Source organism: Gopherus flavomarginatus, chromosome 1 (genome assembly GCF_025201925.1).
Source record: "Gopherus flavomarginatus isolate rGopFla2 chromosome 1, rGopFla2.mat.asm, whole genome shotgun sequence".
Classification (NCBI taxonomy): domain Eukaryota; kingdom Metazoa; phylum Chordata; order Testudines; family Testudinidae; genus Gopherus; species Gopherus flavomarginatus.
In genome coordinates this window covers 71,339,327-71,355,715 of record NC_066617.1, presented here as the reverse complement: position 1 = coordinate 71,355,715, position 16,389 = coordinate 71,339,327, and the positions used below count along the sequence as shown (strand labels likewise).

General features: G+C 37.4%; 1 protein-coding gene across 2 annotated transcripts in view; it reads left to right on the top strand.

Annotated features, from left to right (window-relative positions):
* ZFC3H1 (zinc finger C3H1-type containing) overlaps positions 1 to 16,389 on the top strand; it is a 60,813-nt gene that overhangs the window by 21,004 nt on the left and 23,420 nt on the right. For both annotated transcript variants that reach the window (XM_050934109.1, XM_050934104.1), the window contains exons 8-21: positions 91 to 294; positions 1,144 to 1,308; positions 5,025 to 5,162; positions 5,667 to 5,785; positions 6,160 to 6,306; positions 7,115 to 7,289; positions 7,517 to 7,648; positions 8,455 to 9,000; positions 9,130 to 9,239; positions 10,454 to 10,585; positions 11,914 to 12,035; positions 13,637 to 13,738; positions 14,101 to 14,220; positions 14,956 to 15,139. In XM_050934109.1, coding sequence (XP_050790066.1) covers positions 91 to 294; positions 1,144 to 1,308; positions 5,025 to 5,162; positions 5,667 to 5,785; positions 6,160 to 6,306; positions 7,115 to 7,289; positions 7,517 to 7,648; positions 8,455 to 9,000; positions 9,130 to 9,239; positions 10,454 to 10,585; positions 11,914 to 12,035; positions 13,637 to 13,738; positions 14,101 to 14,220; positions 14,956 to 15,139 — 2,396 coding nt within the window. The remainder of the gene's footprint in view (positions 1 to 90; positions 295 to 1,143; positions 1,309 to 5,024; positions 5,163 to 5,666; positions 5,786 to 6,159; positions 6,307 to 7,114; positions 7,290 to 7,516; positions 7,649 to 8,454; positions 9,001 to 9,129; positions 9,240 to 10,453; positions 10,586 to 11,913; positions 12,036 to 13,636; positions 13,739 to 14,100; positions 14,221 to 14,955; positions 15,140 to 16,389) is intronic.

The window sequence follows — 16,389 nt, the reverse complement described above, 5'->3', positions numbered from 1 at the left end:
TTGTGTCTTTGGAATAATTTAGCAATGAAAAGTTTAGTTAATTCTAATTGGTTTTCAAATTTCTGTTTTTCTTTTTGTAACGCATCTCAGACCGTGCAGCCGTTGAGCCAACTTTATGTGGATGACATTTCTTGTGTTTCTCTTGAGCCTCCTCCACCTCTCCCACCTCTTCCACCTGAGGAGCCCGAACAGCCACCCAAACCTCCATTTGCAGATGAGGAAGAAGAAGAAGAAATGCTGCTACGAGAGGAGCTACTCAAGTCTCTAGCTAACAAACGAGCTTCCAAATCAGAGGTAGTCTTGTAGTTTGTGAATATAGCCTCTAGATGGCAATCTTGAGCTAACTTAAAGGTGACTTCCAAAGAGTGGAAAATATAGGACAGGTTTTTTTGCTGCTTTATGGCTATATAAAACAATCCTGAATGAGTTTTAAATAAAATCTACTTGGTTTACATTACAAATTACAGGTCTTGTCCAACCTGTTTTTGCTGAAGGACTGGTGGGGTTATAACATTTCAAGGGACTAAAGTCTGAACAGTTGAAAGGGATTTTATTCACTGTTAAACTGTTTATTTGCTTAATACCTATTTAACAAACTATTGGAAGGAATTTCTTTTTGTTAAAGATTCAAACACTACTAACCCTGTCATTTGAGGGCTGAGAGAGCTCTTGCTTTAGTTTTCCAGCAAATATGAAATGGACAGGACTTGACATTTCTAGTATTTCTGAGGTAAAAAACAAACAACTTATCCCCACCCCTCCCCGTGTTTGTAATGAAAATTAAATTAAACTGCCTATATGATGTCATAAAAGAGGCCACAAACATTTCTTTTGCAGATCACCTGTAAACAAGAGCAGGACCATTCTTGCCTAATATACGTTTTGGCGTCACTACACAAGTGGCGATAGGTATATAACTTGGATCAGAAAGTTGAAATATGTTCTGGTGGCATAGCATCTCTGTCATAAAAGTTTAGAGAGATGGCATAGGCACTAACATGCTAATATTTTCAGTTGTTTTTCACATATAGCTGTACACCTTTTGAAACACGTTTGATATAGTATACTGTTTCTCCCCTCCTGTTTCCCCCCCTCTCCCCTCCTGTTTCCCCCCTCTCCCCTTCTTTTTATTTCCTTATGTAGGAAACATCAAGTAATAGTGGCCCGCCTTCACCTCCAGTTCCAAATAATTCCCAGTCTGTGCCAAGAAGCAATCTATCAGCAGTCAGTATTAATACTGTATCCCAGCCTCGGGTACAGAACACAAAGTTTGTTAGAGTACCACGACCTCCACGAGCAGTAATCACAGTAAGGAAATAACTTGAATTTTCTTTTAATAAGACCATCTTATGAACTAGTCTTAACTCATATGGTAAGTTAGAAGTAAAGGATCTTCTTTGTGTTAGAGCAGTGATTAGGAACCTGTGGCATGTTGGACCATTGTCTTTCCCTTCCTTGCAATGAAATATTTCATTCTCTTGTACATCTAAGAATTTATGGCTTCTCTGAGCTGGGAGAAGATGCAGTGGCCCTTCTTAAATAACCTTTTAAAATTAGCTAAAGTTTTTCCCATTTTAGGTTGGGGTCGGGGGGAAGAGAATCTTGAGAAGATAAGATGCACGAAGCAAGCCGCAAATGTAATTTCATACATTTTTAGCAGTCTAGTGCAAAATGGTTTAGCTGTCATTTAAACATTGTTTAAATTGCCTTAGGTTACCATTCACCAGGAATGTCAGACACTGAAGATTATTACCCTTTCCCACTTTTAGCATTCAGCTTCTTATAGATTCAAAGCACTGTATGAGCATTTGAGGCATGGTCACAGTTCAATGAGTTTGTGAGACAGACTGTTTAAATACAGTCCAGTTATTTGGTTTGATATTATCTTACACGAAGTTGAAGATGAGGGGAGATTTTACAGGTAGAAGATGCTTGGAGGTAGAAAATTTAAAAAACAAAACAGTGAAACCAGCATTTTTAAGATGGAGGGGAATTAATGAGGTATAAGATGATTAGCACTAAGTGGTCAGGGTAGTTCTGTTCTGACAGTTGACTTATCTGAAATTTGATTATCAGAGTCCATGCTAAATATATGGTGGTTTTTTAATCCTGTTTTAATGGCTCTGAGACGTGGGTTCAGATCAAGTCAGCTTCTGATTTGTGGTGTCCGTCATCTCTCTGAAGCACTGTTGAAGTGTTTCACTGCCTCCATATTGTTTTGTAAGGAGAAGGGAGCTGACTACACTGATGTCATTTTGGTTAGAATTTATCAGAGCTTCTCAGTCTTCTGATGTCACCTCTCGTGTGCATCACTCTCATTGTTAGCTGTATTTACTTAAAAAAACCTTATGATATCCCACTCTTTCTGATATCTTTAGAGGGGACAAGGTCCTATTTCCCCCATCTTCTGGCAAACGTTCTTTCCATCTCCTTAACCCTCGGTGTCAGCTGCCTACTTCTAACCTAATTTCAAACAATACAAGAGTAATTTGAGATACAAAGGACTCCTGGCCTTTGTGGCACATTATACTTGTGTTAATCAGTTGGCAGTTGCATGTGTTCTGTAAACTGTTCTTTTGGTAATTTTTTATTTAAATCTCGTCTGAATCACTTTATCAACTGTTAGAGGATTTTGAAAGAGTTCTTTGTCCTATTGTCTTAAATCTGACCCAGGAGAAATTCAATTCAACTGTTATGTTACAGAAACACAAAGAAAAATTGTACTAGTTAGTTGGAGATGGATTGCAATATTTAGCCTTTTTAATTGCAAGATCACTTTTATCAGCTGTGATGATGGGCAGTTTTTAAAGGGTTGAGCAAGTCCTGATAAGTTTTTCTGTATACTCCTAGTTAATGATTATTAGCTTAGTTATTTTTTACATTAATTAAAAAATGATGGATGATATGTTTGTATATGATTAGCCTTGCTCATTTTTAACAACTTTTCATTTTGCATAGCCATTCTAATCAAGTGTTTTTGAGTTTTGAATCAGCATAGTGATAGAAAAGTCACTCAATTTTCAGGCTTGTTAAAAGCCATTACTTATTGTGAATGCGGTAGCTTAATGTCTAGAACAGGAATATTTTCCTGTGTGTGTTAAAGGAGGTGTGGCCAGACTCATCTACTCTTAAAACTTACACTGACATAGCTATGTCAGTCAGAGTGTAGGGAAAAAAATACATACCAATGCGACATAACTGTGCTGACAAAAACCTCAGTGTAGCTGGAGCTATGATGACGAAGAATAGATAATGTCATTCAGGGAGGTGGTGGTCCTAAATCAGCAGAAAAACTCCTTCTGTTGGCATACGCTATGGCTACAATAGGAGGCTATGCCTGCATGGCGTCTCCCAGTAGTGTAGATGTACTATATATGGGATAGATGCTCTGTAGTATAGACACAGCTGTAGATACCTGCAGCAGATCACTTGCATAGCTGCTTCTCTCCCCTCTACCCACAATCACTGTCAATTCTCATCACTCTGTTAGGGCCAACTTGTGTGGTGGTTTGTTTGTTTATTTATTTTTAAATTTTGGCTTGCGGTATTCAGGATTTTTTTTTATTCTTTGAGTTCCTGAAATTGAGACTGTTTGTTTTCTTTTTAAAAAGTAAGCTTCTAGCCCTCATGGTTGCAGAGAAAAGCTTGAACATGTGTACAGTGTGTTCCCTGAAGGTTCAAAACACAGAAGACTATTACAAGAAACTAAACATTTGATTTAAAAATAATAATCTAAATCATTTTTTTTTTTTTTTTTTTTGTGTGTGTGCCTGACTCATGGTTTTTGAACGCTTGCGGTTGGCAATGCTGCACTATGTGCTGGAACAATGTGTACATGATCCTAACATAACTGCTGGGAGTGGTGGTGAGGGGAGAAGACAGACTGCTAATTTGTTTCAGGCTCCTGCAGCCCTGGAAAGCTACATAAGATCACACTCCTCCCTATGCATGTTTCCACTTGCACTGAGAAGAATAGTAGAATGAAAGTGACAAAGGCTATGGCTACACTTGCAAGTGCACAGCGCTGCGGCGGCAGCCCTTTGAAGTGTGAGTGTGGTCGCAGCGCCAGCGCTGGGAGAGAGCTCTCCCAGCGCTGCACGTACTCCACCTCCCTGTGGGGATTAGCTTACAGCGCTGGGAGCCGCGCTCCCAGCGCTGCGGCACTGTTTACACTGGCGCTTTACAGCGCTGTATCTTGCTGCGCTCAAGGGGGTGTTTTTTTCACACCCCTGAGCGAGAAAGTTGCAGCACTGTAAAACGCCAGTGTAGCCAAGGCCAAAGTTACTGTCTTTTGCTCAGCTGCTCAAATTCGTGTTATTGCAGAAGTGGTATATGTAGGAAAGTGAAGTAATACAGGCTTCTTCTTTGAGATTTGTAAAATATTGAAGGGACACTGCTCTGAGGTAGAGGGTAAACATTACTCTGTAGCTGTCTAGTCTTGACTGACATTTGATCATGCCTGTGTTAGGAGGAAGGGAGAGAATCCATTGGAGAGTGGAGGGTGAAGTTGCCTTTAACCGTACATGCGAAAGTCTATAATTATTTGATCCACTCAGTCTTGAGTACCTTGTCTGAGTATGTGGAACTGGGACTAGAAAGATCACTGCATAGTGCTAGCACAGACTTCCTTTGTAGCTTGCTGTTTTCTTAGCCTCCATTCTCTATCTGTAAAATTAAGATACTTTTCACTTCACATAACTGTTGTGAGAATTAATCCTTCAAATACTCAGGCACTTGGAAGGGGTTCTCACTAGAAGGGCTCCCATTACCAGAACTTGCAAGTGCCTCGGTATTTAAAAAACTTATTCTCACAGCAGTTATGTGAAGTGGAAAGTGTCTTAATTTTACAGATATATATAATATGCATGTGTGTGTATGTATGTATATATGCACATACATACATATTAGAACTGATCCAGAATATAATTGGAGCAGGGTTAAGTGTTCACATAAAGCCTACGCTATAATGCATCTGGTTTTACTTCTTTTGCTAGTAGGTATAAAAATAAATACTTTCTCTGCAGCTTCCCAAGCATAAGTCAGTAGTGGTGACACTGAACGATTCCGATGATAGCGAATCTGATGGAGAGCCATCTAATTCGACGAATAGTGTATTTGGAGGACTAGAATCCATGATCAAAGAAGCAAGAAGAACTGCAGAGGTAAATCATATGTCTGTCTATAAAGCTTAATTTTAGCACTTTTTAACCTCAAAATTCACAGCAAACCTTTCAAGCAAGGGTCTAGAGACAGTCATGTGTCAAAAACAGAAGAATATTGAGTGATTTCTATGATACTGTGCCTGGGCTAGTAATTGTTCATTGTGTTGCACGCATGATGTAAACTCCTTTTTGTTTTAGTTAAAAATAACCTCAGGATAAAACTTGAAGGTGTACTAAAATGCTTAATTGAAAAATAAAACCCAAACACAGAATTCTAGGTTGTGGCAGGTAAGAAAGAGGGCTGCTAATTGAGTATATTTGGCTTTAAAAACCTTTTACCCACTGTGTAATCTGTTAATAACTACATCTTAAAGCTTTAAACATAAAGAAAAAATGTAATTGCCCCTTAAATATAATATGGCTTCTGCAAACATTTGCATTTAATTTAGTGTGTGGGGAGGTGTAATATTGGCATATTTTGATTAAGCTCTCTTTATATAACAGGCCTCAAAACCCAAAGCACCTCCAAAATCAGAAAAAGAAAATGATCCTATGAGAACCCCAGAGGCCTTACCAGAAGATAAGAAGATTGAATATCGACTCTTAAAAGAAGAAATTGCCAGGTGCGTTGGAGTTTCAGTGTGTAAGAGTACAGCTTTGAAGAACCTATATTTTGTTTTTAAGCCATACCAGTACCCAGTCTTTTTAATTTTGAGAAAAAGATAAGATCAGTAGAATTAATGTGAAGTGCTTCCTTAGATTGTAAAAATAAATTGGCTTTTTTTAGATTCTTTTTAGTAAGATTATTCAGTATGTGAACTGCTTGGAAACAATTCCAACTTCAAAAATCTTACTTGAAATATAGCCATATTACTTTCCATAAAGTGCTCCTACTAATTTGTGTTCTGGGAGTATATGCAGTCAGAAGACATAATGTGTAGCTATTTGCAATTTCTGGATATTCCATGTGTTTTGTTTTTTAATATGTCTGTTTTAGTCGAGAGAAGCAGCGCTTAATTAAATCTGATCCATTGAAGAACAATTCATCTCCTGCAAACTCTGATGGTGAAGTTGATGGGGTTGGTAGAATAGCAATAGTTACAAAACAAGTTACAGAAGCAGAAGCAAAACTTAAGAAGCACAAGTAAGTTCTTCAGTATGATGTAAACTACACTGAACTTGTTTAGGGGGAATGAAAGGTTAAAATGTTCCTGAATGTGTAACTTCAATACAATAGGGCTGGATTATCCACTGCTTTGCACCTTATGTTGACACTTATTGCTTTACAAAATGAGTGTGATGTTGTAATGCCACCATCAGGGTACCCTACTGCCCTCTTTCGTTCTCTCCCATCACTGTCATTTGAAACTTCGGTTGTAGGCCCCCAATGGAATTGCTCTGGATTTAGAGTCAAGTTGTAGTACAAGTACTATTTTTCTCTTGCCTGCCCTTCCTGCCAGGTCTAAGTACAGCTCTTATTGAATCAGTAGCTTCTTGTCTTTAGGCAACCTCTGTTGGTCAAGTCTGCATCTTCTTGCCCTCCGCTAAAGTATACACCTGCCTGAGAAGAGGGCTAGGCTGTGGAAACTGGAGCAGAATTTTTGGCGGCCTTGAACATCTAAAATTACCAACAAAATATTTTTAAGATATGCCATTTTCTCATCTGATTACCATATTTAAAATGATGTCATTGACGGACTAAATCTGCCTATTCAGTGTATCTGTCCTAGATTACCCAGCTGTTATGCACGTGCTTGCCTGTTTCATGGGATGTTATATACTTAATGTCTGCAGAATAGTTTGAGTTAATTTAATGAAAGGTGCTATGAAAGTGTTTGTTTGGCTGATGCAACAGGTTAAGAAGTTTAGGGTTCAGAGTGGTAGTCTGTAATTCTGTGCCATCTTGGTCTTTGGAAAAATGTGATTTATTAAACCAACTTTTTAATTTTTAGACTTCTGTTAATGAAGGATGAATCTGTTTTGAAACATCTCCTGCAGCAAGAAGCGAAGAAGAGAGAATCGGTACGAATTGCTGAAAATAAGATTGCTAAACTTGCTGAGCAACTGCAGGCAACTGAAAAGATTCTGGATGTTAATAGGGTGTTTTTGAAGAAGCTTCAGGAACAAGTAGGTTTGAACTGTCAGGAAAAAGAAATTGTTCAATTTGTTTTCTATCACTATATGAACTTTCATATTTTTGGAGTTGTGTAAATTCAGTTCGGAAGTACGTGGCTTTATTTGTACTGTGCAACGTATTAAATCATTTAGCTGTCTCTAAATTTTGTCAAATCAAACTTTTTATTGGTAGAAAGTGCATGTTTTCTTGAAGTACTAAAATATTTTTTTCTCTTCAGATTCACAAAGTCCAGCAACGAGTTACAGTGAAGAAAGCTCTGGCGTTAAAATATGGAGAAGAGCTTGCTCGAGCAAAAGCAGTGGCAAGTAAAGAAATTGGAAAACGAAAACTGGAACAAGATCACATCAGAGTAAGTCAGTCACATAAACTTGCACCTTTCTTTAGTCAAAAAGCAATAACAATTTTGTTTAGCTAACTTGAGTCCAGAATTTTCAAATAGAAGTTCAAGTGGGAAAGTATTTTAAAAGGTGAACTGTGAAGAAAAATCTAGTTTTTTTCCCATATACACCTCCTATGTCGTAATATATAAGCAGTCTGAAAGTTTGTTCCAGAAGTCTTCTCTGTTGGATTTTTACATTTGGAAGTGTTAGGGTTTTATTTCCATCTCTTTGCTGGAGAAAATGAATAGTGCTATAATAAGACTCTGGCCTGAGCTATATGGGGAAGGATTCCTGCATGTTGGTGACATCACTATTCGGCTCCTTCAAAGATTTTGCCCGAGCCATCCAGCTGAGACAAGTAAGTGATGATCTGATATTAATAATCTGAAAAACAAGCTGAGGAACGCAATTTGGAAGAAAAACAAAGCTCAGAGACAATTTGAGGCAGTTTTTTGTAAGTTATATTTTTTCTTTGTTTTCACTTTTTTATATGTATTTGCTTTACATTTTACATGTAAACTTTGGTAACCCAAATTTGTGTGCTAAAGATTTATAGAGTGGTGTAGACTAATTTTAATAGAAAAATCAGCAAACATTCCAGTGGAATTGTGGCAAATTATGTTGTGGTTTTCCTGCTGTTTTTGTTTAAATTTTCAGGCAAGAGTTTAAAATATGTACTTCTAAGCTGAGTCAAATGTTTTACCCTGTTTCATTATCTCCTGTCAATATTTCAGTAAATGCAGAGAGATATTAAGGGATTTTTTTTTCTTTGTAGCCAAACAAAATGTTGAAATTGGATCATTCCCCTGCATCAAGTCCAAAAAAACATTCAGCAGAATTGATTGCACTGGAGAAGAAACGACTACAGCAACTGGAGTATGAGTATGCCCTAAAGATTCAGAAACTTAAAGAGGCCCGTGCACTTCAGATCAGGGAACAACCAAATATTACTCCAAATGCAGAAGAGGAATCTGAATTTGTATTACCTCAGCCATCACTTCATGACCTTACACAAGACAAACTGACCCTAGACAGTGAAGAAAACTATTTTGATGATGAAATTTTGTCTAACTCAAACAGAGAACGAAGGAGATCTTTCAGAGAATCCAGTTCTTTTACTAAACCTAATCTTAAGCACATGGACACCCCCAAACAAGAAATAAACAAACTTAGTAAAAAAGCAGTGGAGGAACCTGAACTTTTTCTTGGGTTGAATATTGATGAACTGAAAAAACTTTATGCTAAAGCTGACAGCTTGAAAGAGCTGCTTATAAAAAGTACTGTCATTATGACTTCTAAAGAAGAGTTTTTATGTGGTCAGGTAAACTTGTGCCTCAACTCCTTTTTTAATACTTAACTTGTAATTACATCATGGTGATTTGCTTTTTTTTTAAATGAAGACTAGGTTTTTGCTGTATTATAGTTCTTTAAATATATATTTGTTTCCTAGGAAATTTTGGTGGATATGGATATTATTACGGCACAAAGTAAACAAACTGAAGTGAGACCGTTTCCATTTGGGCCATATCATAGTCCCCTTCTAGTTTTTAAATCCTACAGGTATGAAAGCTATATTATCTGTATGTGTGGCTTCTTTGTTTATGGAATATTTTAATTGCTTTCAGTGCTGTCTCTGTTTCTTCTTACAAGTTCTATAACACCACAGGTAGATTTGGCTTAAGAACAGCTTTTGTAATCTTAGTTTGGGATTCTATTCTTTGGAAGATTTGACATTTTAAAGTTCTGTGTGTGATGATAGGTTTTACGTGTCATGCTTAAAAGTTTAACTTTCTTTAACCAAAAGTCATCTTAAAATTATTTTTCTGCTTCAAAGAAACAGGAAATTTATCTCTAGTGACTTTAATTATTCCTTCATTCATTACCTATAAGGCCCCATTTTGGTGCAGCAAGATGGACCTAAAGGTCTATGGCATTTCAGTTCCATAAAATGAATTCTGTGCTAGATATAAGCAAATTCTAAAAATGGAGGATTACATTAAATTAAATACAAAAAATAACACCATCAGTGCAGTGCTCCTTTTATTTGTTTTATATTAGCTCTTATGTTACACTGCCCATAAATTTACGATATGCTGTAGATTTTTGTATTACAGCATTGTAATACTGTGGGAAGGCAGAAGCTGAAGGATAACATTCTTACAGGAACAGCTTTGCTGTGCTTTCAATATAGTACAGACTATCCTGATTCCCTTGCCATACTAGAAATTGACAAACTTAAAATGCTGTCATAGTTTAGCATTGAATTTTATATTAAAGGAAAAACCACCAAAACCATCTGGCTATTAAGACTCAGCTCATACTGAGTTTCTGTGCACCTGTTCTTGAGGCTGTCTGATATTGAGCTTTTAGTACTATGACTTCTGAGGTTATTTAATCCTTAGCAGTGTGCTTTACAGCTCTGCTTGATGCCAATTAAGTGCAAGAGCACAAGTCTCCAGGTTTGCATTAGATCTTAACTCTAATATGTAACTCTCCCTACAGTGTGTGCATTAATTCCCCATATGCATGTAATGAGGTTTGGTGACTGAAGGGAGGGCAGGATATTGGAGTAGAAATCTATGTGGAGTGAAAGAACTGTGCTTCTGTGTTACTCTTAGTAGGTCAGCTGTATTTCTACTCTAGTCAGCTTTTCAGAAATGCAAGATACTTCCGGAAGCAAAATACAATTCCTTTTTAAAAATTAATATTTAAAACCACTTTTCTGTTTGTCCACCAGGGATTCACATTACTTTTTTTTTTTTCTCTCCCTTTAGGTTTAGCCCCTATTTTCGAACCAAGGAAAAGCTTTACCTCAGTTCAGTATCCTACAGCAATATGATTGAGCCAAAACAGTGTTTCTGCCGTTTTGATTTAACAGGCACATGTAATGATGATGATTGTCAGTGGTGAGTCCTTTTCAACTTTGTGCATTTGTACCAAATCAGAAGTTGCAGAGGTTACTGCTGCCAAGAGATGAAAATAGACATATCTGATTCTTAACGAGGTCTGTCTGCATGATGTACTGTTGCCTTCCATTCTAAATCTTGTCTCATTACGTACTTGCCTGCGTAAATTCACTTGGCAGGAAGAACATCAGTGTGCCAATTCCAGTCCTAGAGGGAGATCTCTTTTTATGTCTGAATTTGGAAAAAGAAAGATTGCTTGAGTTTTTGAGGATTTTGTTCACCATTATGTCAGATCCTGCGGGGTGTACTTTAGGTTCTTTTGTATTGAGGTGGGAACTCTCTTGTATCATAATTACTGCAGGGTCTTTTGTTACCTGATGTAACTATGGATGAGGAAACATACATTTAGCACACTATAAATAAATTAGTAACATCTATAGTGTGGTGTATTATGGAATTATTTAATAAAAGATCCTATTGTAATGCAAGAGATCAGTTTAAAACTGCTTTGGAAGAAGTGCATTAAAATCTGTGTAATTTGAAGGCATATCACTAACTGGTGTTACCCGTTATATTAACAATGGCCTGTTCATTAGTGAGCTGTTACTTGCCTACCATGCCTCTTGAACCATTGGAACCTCTCAAATGATGAGGTTGATCTGACTTGACCGAAAAAAAAAAAAAAAAGTGAAAGTGAAGTATTGATTCACTGACTCTGGGTATATAATCTGTAACCAATAGCAACTAGATTATTTCTGAGAAGAATTCTCCTACCAATACACAAGGGCATGAGACGCTCGACTCCCGTTATCTTTTGGAGGAAGATCATATGACCAAACCTAGCTATTTTAAGTTAGATGTGTTCTCCTTTACCAGAAGTAGTGCACATCTATTTCTTGTACGCTGTGGTAAGACTATACCCAGGATACCTAAATTGGTCTACACAAACGTGCACTGAAATAACATCAGTTATAATTGGCACCTTTTTGTTACATCAGTGCAAGTATGTATTTTGAAGTGTGGTCCACACACTGACTTGTAGTGAAATATCAAAAGGGGTGCATTAAAACCATGTTAATTATTTTATTGCAAGTTTGTGTTTAAGCAAGGCCTAAAAGCATACTTGTTGATTAGTAGAACTTTCAGGGCACCTTGCACATTGTGCTCCATAGATATCTTTTTAATTGTTAATTTTTTGTTGTTTTTCTCTGTTTTTAGTGGGGTTTAAGTAACGCTTGCTGATTGTGGCCCTGATATTAAATATTTACTTTGGTGATATTTTGTTGTCTGAGAATCCTTTTTTTAGTCTAACTTTTCAATTTTTTTAGGCAGCACATGAAAGACTGCACTCTTAACCGAAAGCAACTGTTTCAAGACATTCTTTCTTACAATTTAACTTTGATTGGCTGTTCAGAGAAAAGCACTGATGAGGAAATCGGCATTGCAACAGGTTTTTAAGTTTGTTTCCTACTGAATGTAAAACAGGGCATTTTTCCCCCAAAGGATAACTTTTTTATTTTCATTGGAAGTTCTAGAATTAAAGAATCACTGCAGTTTTTCTAGTGGTCATTGTATACATCATAAAATGTTACTGTATGGAAATGTGGAAAGCCATTTTTGAATCAGTCAGTTCATAGTAAATTTCTCAGTAGTAGACAGTAACTCCTGCATTCAGGAAAAACTCCTTCTTTATTCAGGAGAAAACGCTCCCTAATTTCATTGGGCATTTCACTCAAACAAGAAATGAAGGCGACAAGATCTCATGGGTGGGGAGCAGAAACCTTTACCTTCCTTTTGTATTGCTTATATACTCAACTTGATGAGATGTTGTGCTTTATTAATGGAACTAGGTATAGTGTGAATAGGCACCAGGAAAGCTTCTTCCACAATCAAGACACTTAATCATATTCTAATCTATTCTTGGGGCTAGATTTAATGATGATTATTTTGAGCCGAAGTGTACATATTCTCCTGGGATATAGGATGAGACAAACCCTTCTCTAGAGATAAGACTGATGACTATGTAACTTTGCCACTTACCCATCCAACTTTAACCTGTTTAAAATATTCTAAATATTAATGTTTTTAAACTTAATGGTGTATTGGTGTACACATTTTTTAAATTGGAAAAATGAAGCAAGATTTCTTAATTCCTGTAATATGCTCTCTATTGATACTTCTGTTTTGCCATGCCAAAAAGCTCGAGATAAACTGTTGGTTTTAAAAAGTATATATGATCTATATCATTCTGCTACTAAGAAACTGAGCCTGATGCCATTTTTAAAAATCTAGCTACAGTTTTGGAGAATGTCTTGTGAAATTATGCAAATTTGAGGAGTGGTCTAGGGTTCAGTAGAGAAATTGATTTCTTAAACATCATTATTCTAAAAAAGGATCTTTTTTTTACTGCAACCATGTTGGATTGTTATAAATGAATTTTTAAAAACAATGTACTTTTCATCATATAGGATGACTATATTTCATTCATTTTGGATAGTGGATGTGTACTGTTCAGTTTCATTTTTCCAGTTCTCTTAGCCAAATGCAAGGGGAGGAGCTTAAATCAGGATCTAAAGAGCTAGGGAAAGTGGTGAAGTTCCATGTTCCTTCCCCCTCCCTCGGATGTCTCTTCCCCATCTTTGAGGAGTAATGGGATGAAAGTAACACAAGAAAGTCAGACTAGAAAAATCAGAAAGAAATCTGTTTGTGAGATGTAATCCGTAGCAGTGGCTTAGAAAGCACATATGGAAGCCCCCTTTTTTAAGGATATTTACACGTAGATTAGGCCAAAGCACTAGAAAATGTACTGCAGGAATAATCTTGGGGATAGATAAAATGTCCTAATATATCTTTTCTGAATTCTGACTTCTATATCCAGCCACACTTCATAAGCATATTAACTTGAAATGACCAGCACTGAAATAGTGGTGGTGGTATTTATATTGTCATTAAGCTTTCTGCTGAGATTATCTCATGTTTTAATATTTCATAAATGGCACACATCTATTTATAGCTCTATCTAGTTAAGTTATAATCTTGGTCTCATTTTAGAAAAATATGTCGAAAAACTATTTGGTGTAAACAGAGATCGAATGTCAGTGGATCAGATGGCTGTTCTTCTTGTTAGCAATATCAATGAGAGTAAAGGTCACAGTAAGTAGCTTGTTTGATATTTTTAAAAAAACAGTCTATTATAGTGTTAGCATTGTGTATGAGCTTGACAAATTCTTAGGATAGTATTGTAAAGAGAAGATCTGCTTACTCTATTTAAGTTCATTGCACTGAAACATATGGTTATGGTCTTCTGTCTTTAAGCGACTTTTGTTATAGGGTAAAAATTTCAAAAGTGACTTGTGCACTCAGGAACCTAAGTCTCATTGAAAGTCAATGGAATCTATACTTCTAAGTCACTTAAATGCTTCTGACAATTTTACCTAAAACGACTAACTTTGAACAAAAATACATTGGTTTGTGGATGCAAAAGCAAACAATTTCTGTGTTCTGGTTGGTTACAGCACCTCCATTTACAACTTGGAAAGACAAAAGGAAATGGAGACCTAAGTACTGGAGAAAACCTGTTTTAGATAGTAGTAGCAGCAGTGAGGAAGAACAATCTTTGGGACCTATTAAATATGGTAAGGCAAAATTGTGGTATGCGTTAGAAATAACTAATGGGTGTGGGAGGGAAGTTGCAAGCGCTTATTCAGATAAAGCATACATTTTGCTTCAGTATATGACCCATTTATATACTCCATGCATAACCTTCTTGACTAACTTCTCTTCATTTGCCTGTTCTTTATTCAAGGATGATTAAATCTATGTATGTCTATTTTAAAAAATGAATAATTTAAAGGCTTAGTAGGAGCTCTTATTCCCTTCTCTTAAAAGGACCTTGCTAGAATGTTCTGGATCATCTGAGATTGGAGAGATTTCCCACATGATTTGTACAGATGGCACAAACCCCCACAGAGTGAATCCTCCAAGAAGGATCTTCAGAGAATCTGACTCGTTTTGTGATGAACTTTCTCCTATGAGCTCTGCCTCACTCAGTGCTGCCCTATAAATTATTCCTAACCAGTCTGATCCTGCAAAAGCAGCCCTCTACACTTGCCTTTTTCCAGTTTTCACATTGGGACTAAAGCCAGTTTTCTGTGCCATACTTATTGCTTCTTTCCATCTTTAAGGAGACAGTACCTTTACCTTTCTCTAGATGTGGTGGGTGGCTATTGTCCGGATACCTTTCAAATACAATTATTTGGGAAGTCTGTTTGATGGTGTTTTCACTCATCTTAAATATACGATTAATTAGTTCAAGTTCCACTGTGAAAGGTAATCTGCATGCTGAACAGACACACTTTTTATTCTTGCAGCCAATCCTGTAGAACACAAAACAAATGTTCGAGCTCTGGATGCTGTTGTGACTCCAGATGATGTCAGATATTTCACAAATGAGACTGATGACATTTCTAATCTGGAGGCGAGTGTACTTGAAAACCCCTGTGATGTACAGCTTTGGATTAAACTTGCATACAAGTACTTGAGTCAAAGTGAAGGGTAGGTTCTTATCTGTATGCAAACAAATCTGTTACCCTTTTATATATATATATATATATATTTTTTTTTTTTTTTTGTTTGATGCTTTTCACCTGTGCTACTGTAATCAGGTTTCTTTCCTGGTGTCAAAGGACCCTTTGTTTCTTTGACAAAGCCGCAAATACCTTATTGCTTAAAAGCAGTTAGAAAAAACTTCAGATTAGATCTCTTGCTGTACACAGTCCAGTGCATGAGTAATAAATTATATTTGCATTTTAACTCCAGACAGGTTTTTATTTCAGAGTGGAAGTAGTTGAAATGAGAATTAGTAAAGCAGTAATTGCTTAAAAAATGAACAGTTTATAAGATAACAGTGGAATAAATTTGTCCAGTTCTGTGAATTTTTACATCGAAGTAAGTATAATAGATGGAAACACTGATTTTAAATCTGCCTTTTAGAATGTTTGGGATGGCATTCTAAGACAACTTGTACTCAAGGTGCCTTAAGATGACTCACTAGAGTAAGAACTGCCAGGTGTTTTACAGTTTTTAATCTATGTGGGAAAATGGTAACCTAACTCCAGTGTGTTTTTCGTGTAGTAATTTTCTTGCCTTCGGAATTCTTAGTACAGCATATACTAGATCATAAGCTGGTTCGTTTATAAGCCAACCCTTCCCCCCCCCCCCCCCCCCGGGGATAAGTAAAAATGCAAAATTTTTATAACCCATTCATAAGCCAACCCTGTAATTCAGAGGTCAGCAAACTTTGTCTCCCGGGCCATCAGGATAAGCCGCTGGTGTGCCAAGATGGTTTGTTTTACTTCAAGCGTCCGCAGGCATGGAGGTAAACCTAAGTAAACAAAGTGTCCCGGCATGCCAGCTGCTTACCCTGACAGGCCAGGACAGCAACTGGTGGGGAAACTTTGGGGGCGGGGAGAAGCTGGGAGTCAGGGGAATAACCTCTGTGACCACCCCCAACATGACCCCACCCCTAGCCTGGGACCCCCACACTCTCCCTTTCCCACCTTATCTGGGGAGGGCTAGAGGAGGATGTCTCTGGTCTGGCAGGAGCTGTTCGGGCAGGCCTAGCGGTGCGGCTGCAGCCTGCTCCGGCAGGTCAGACTGGGTGGCGCGGCTGCAGCCTGCCAGCCCCAGAGCTGCAGCTGCTTCAGAGACTGGGGGGAGAGTATCGTGGCCAGAAGTGGAGAGACTCTGGCCCAGGCTCTTTCCTTCTGGTTGCGCTGCCTCTCCTTGCTCCCTTTATTGGGGAG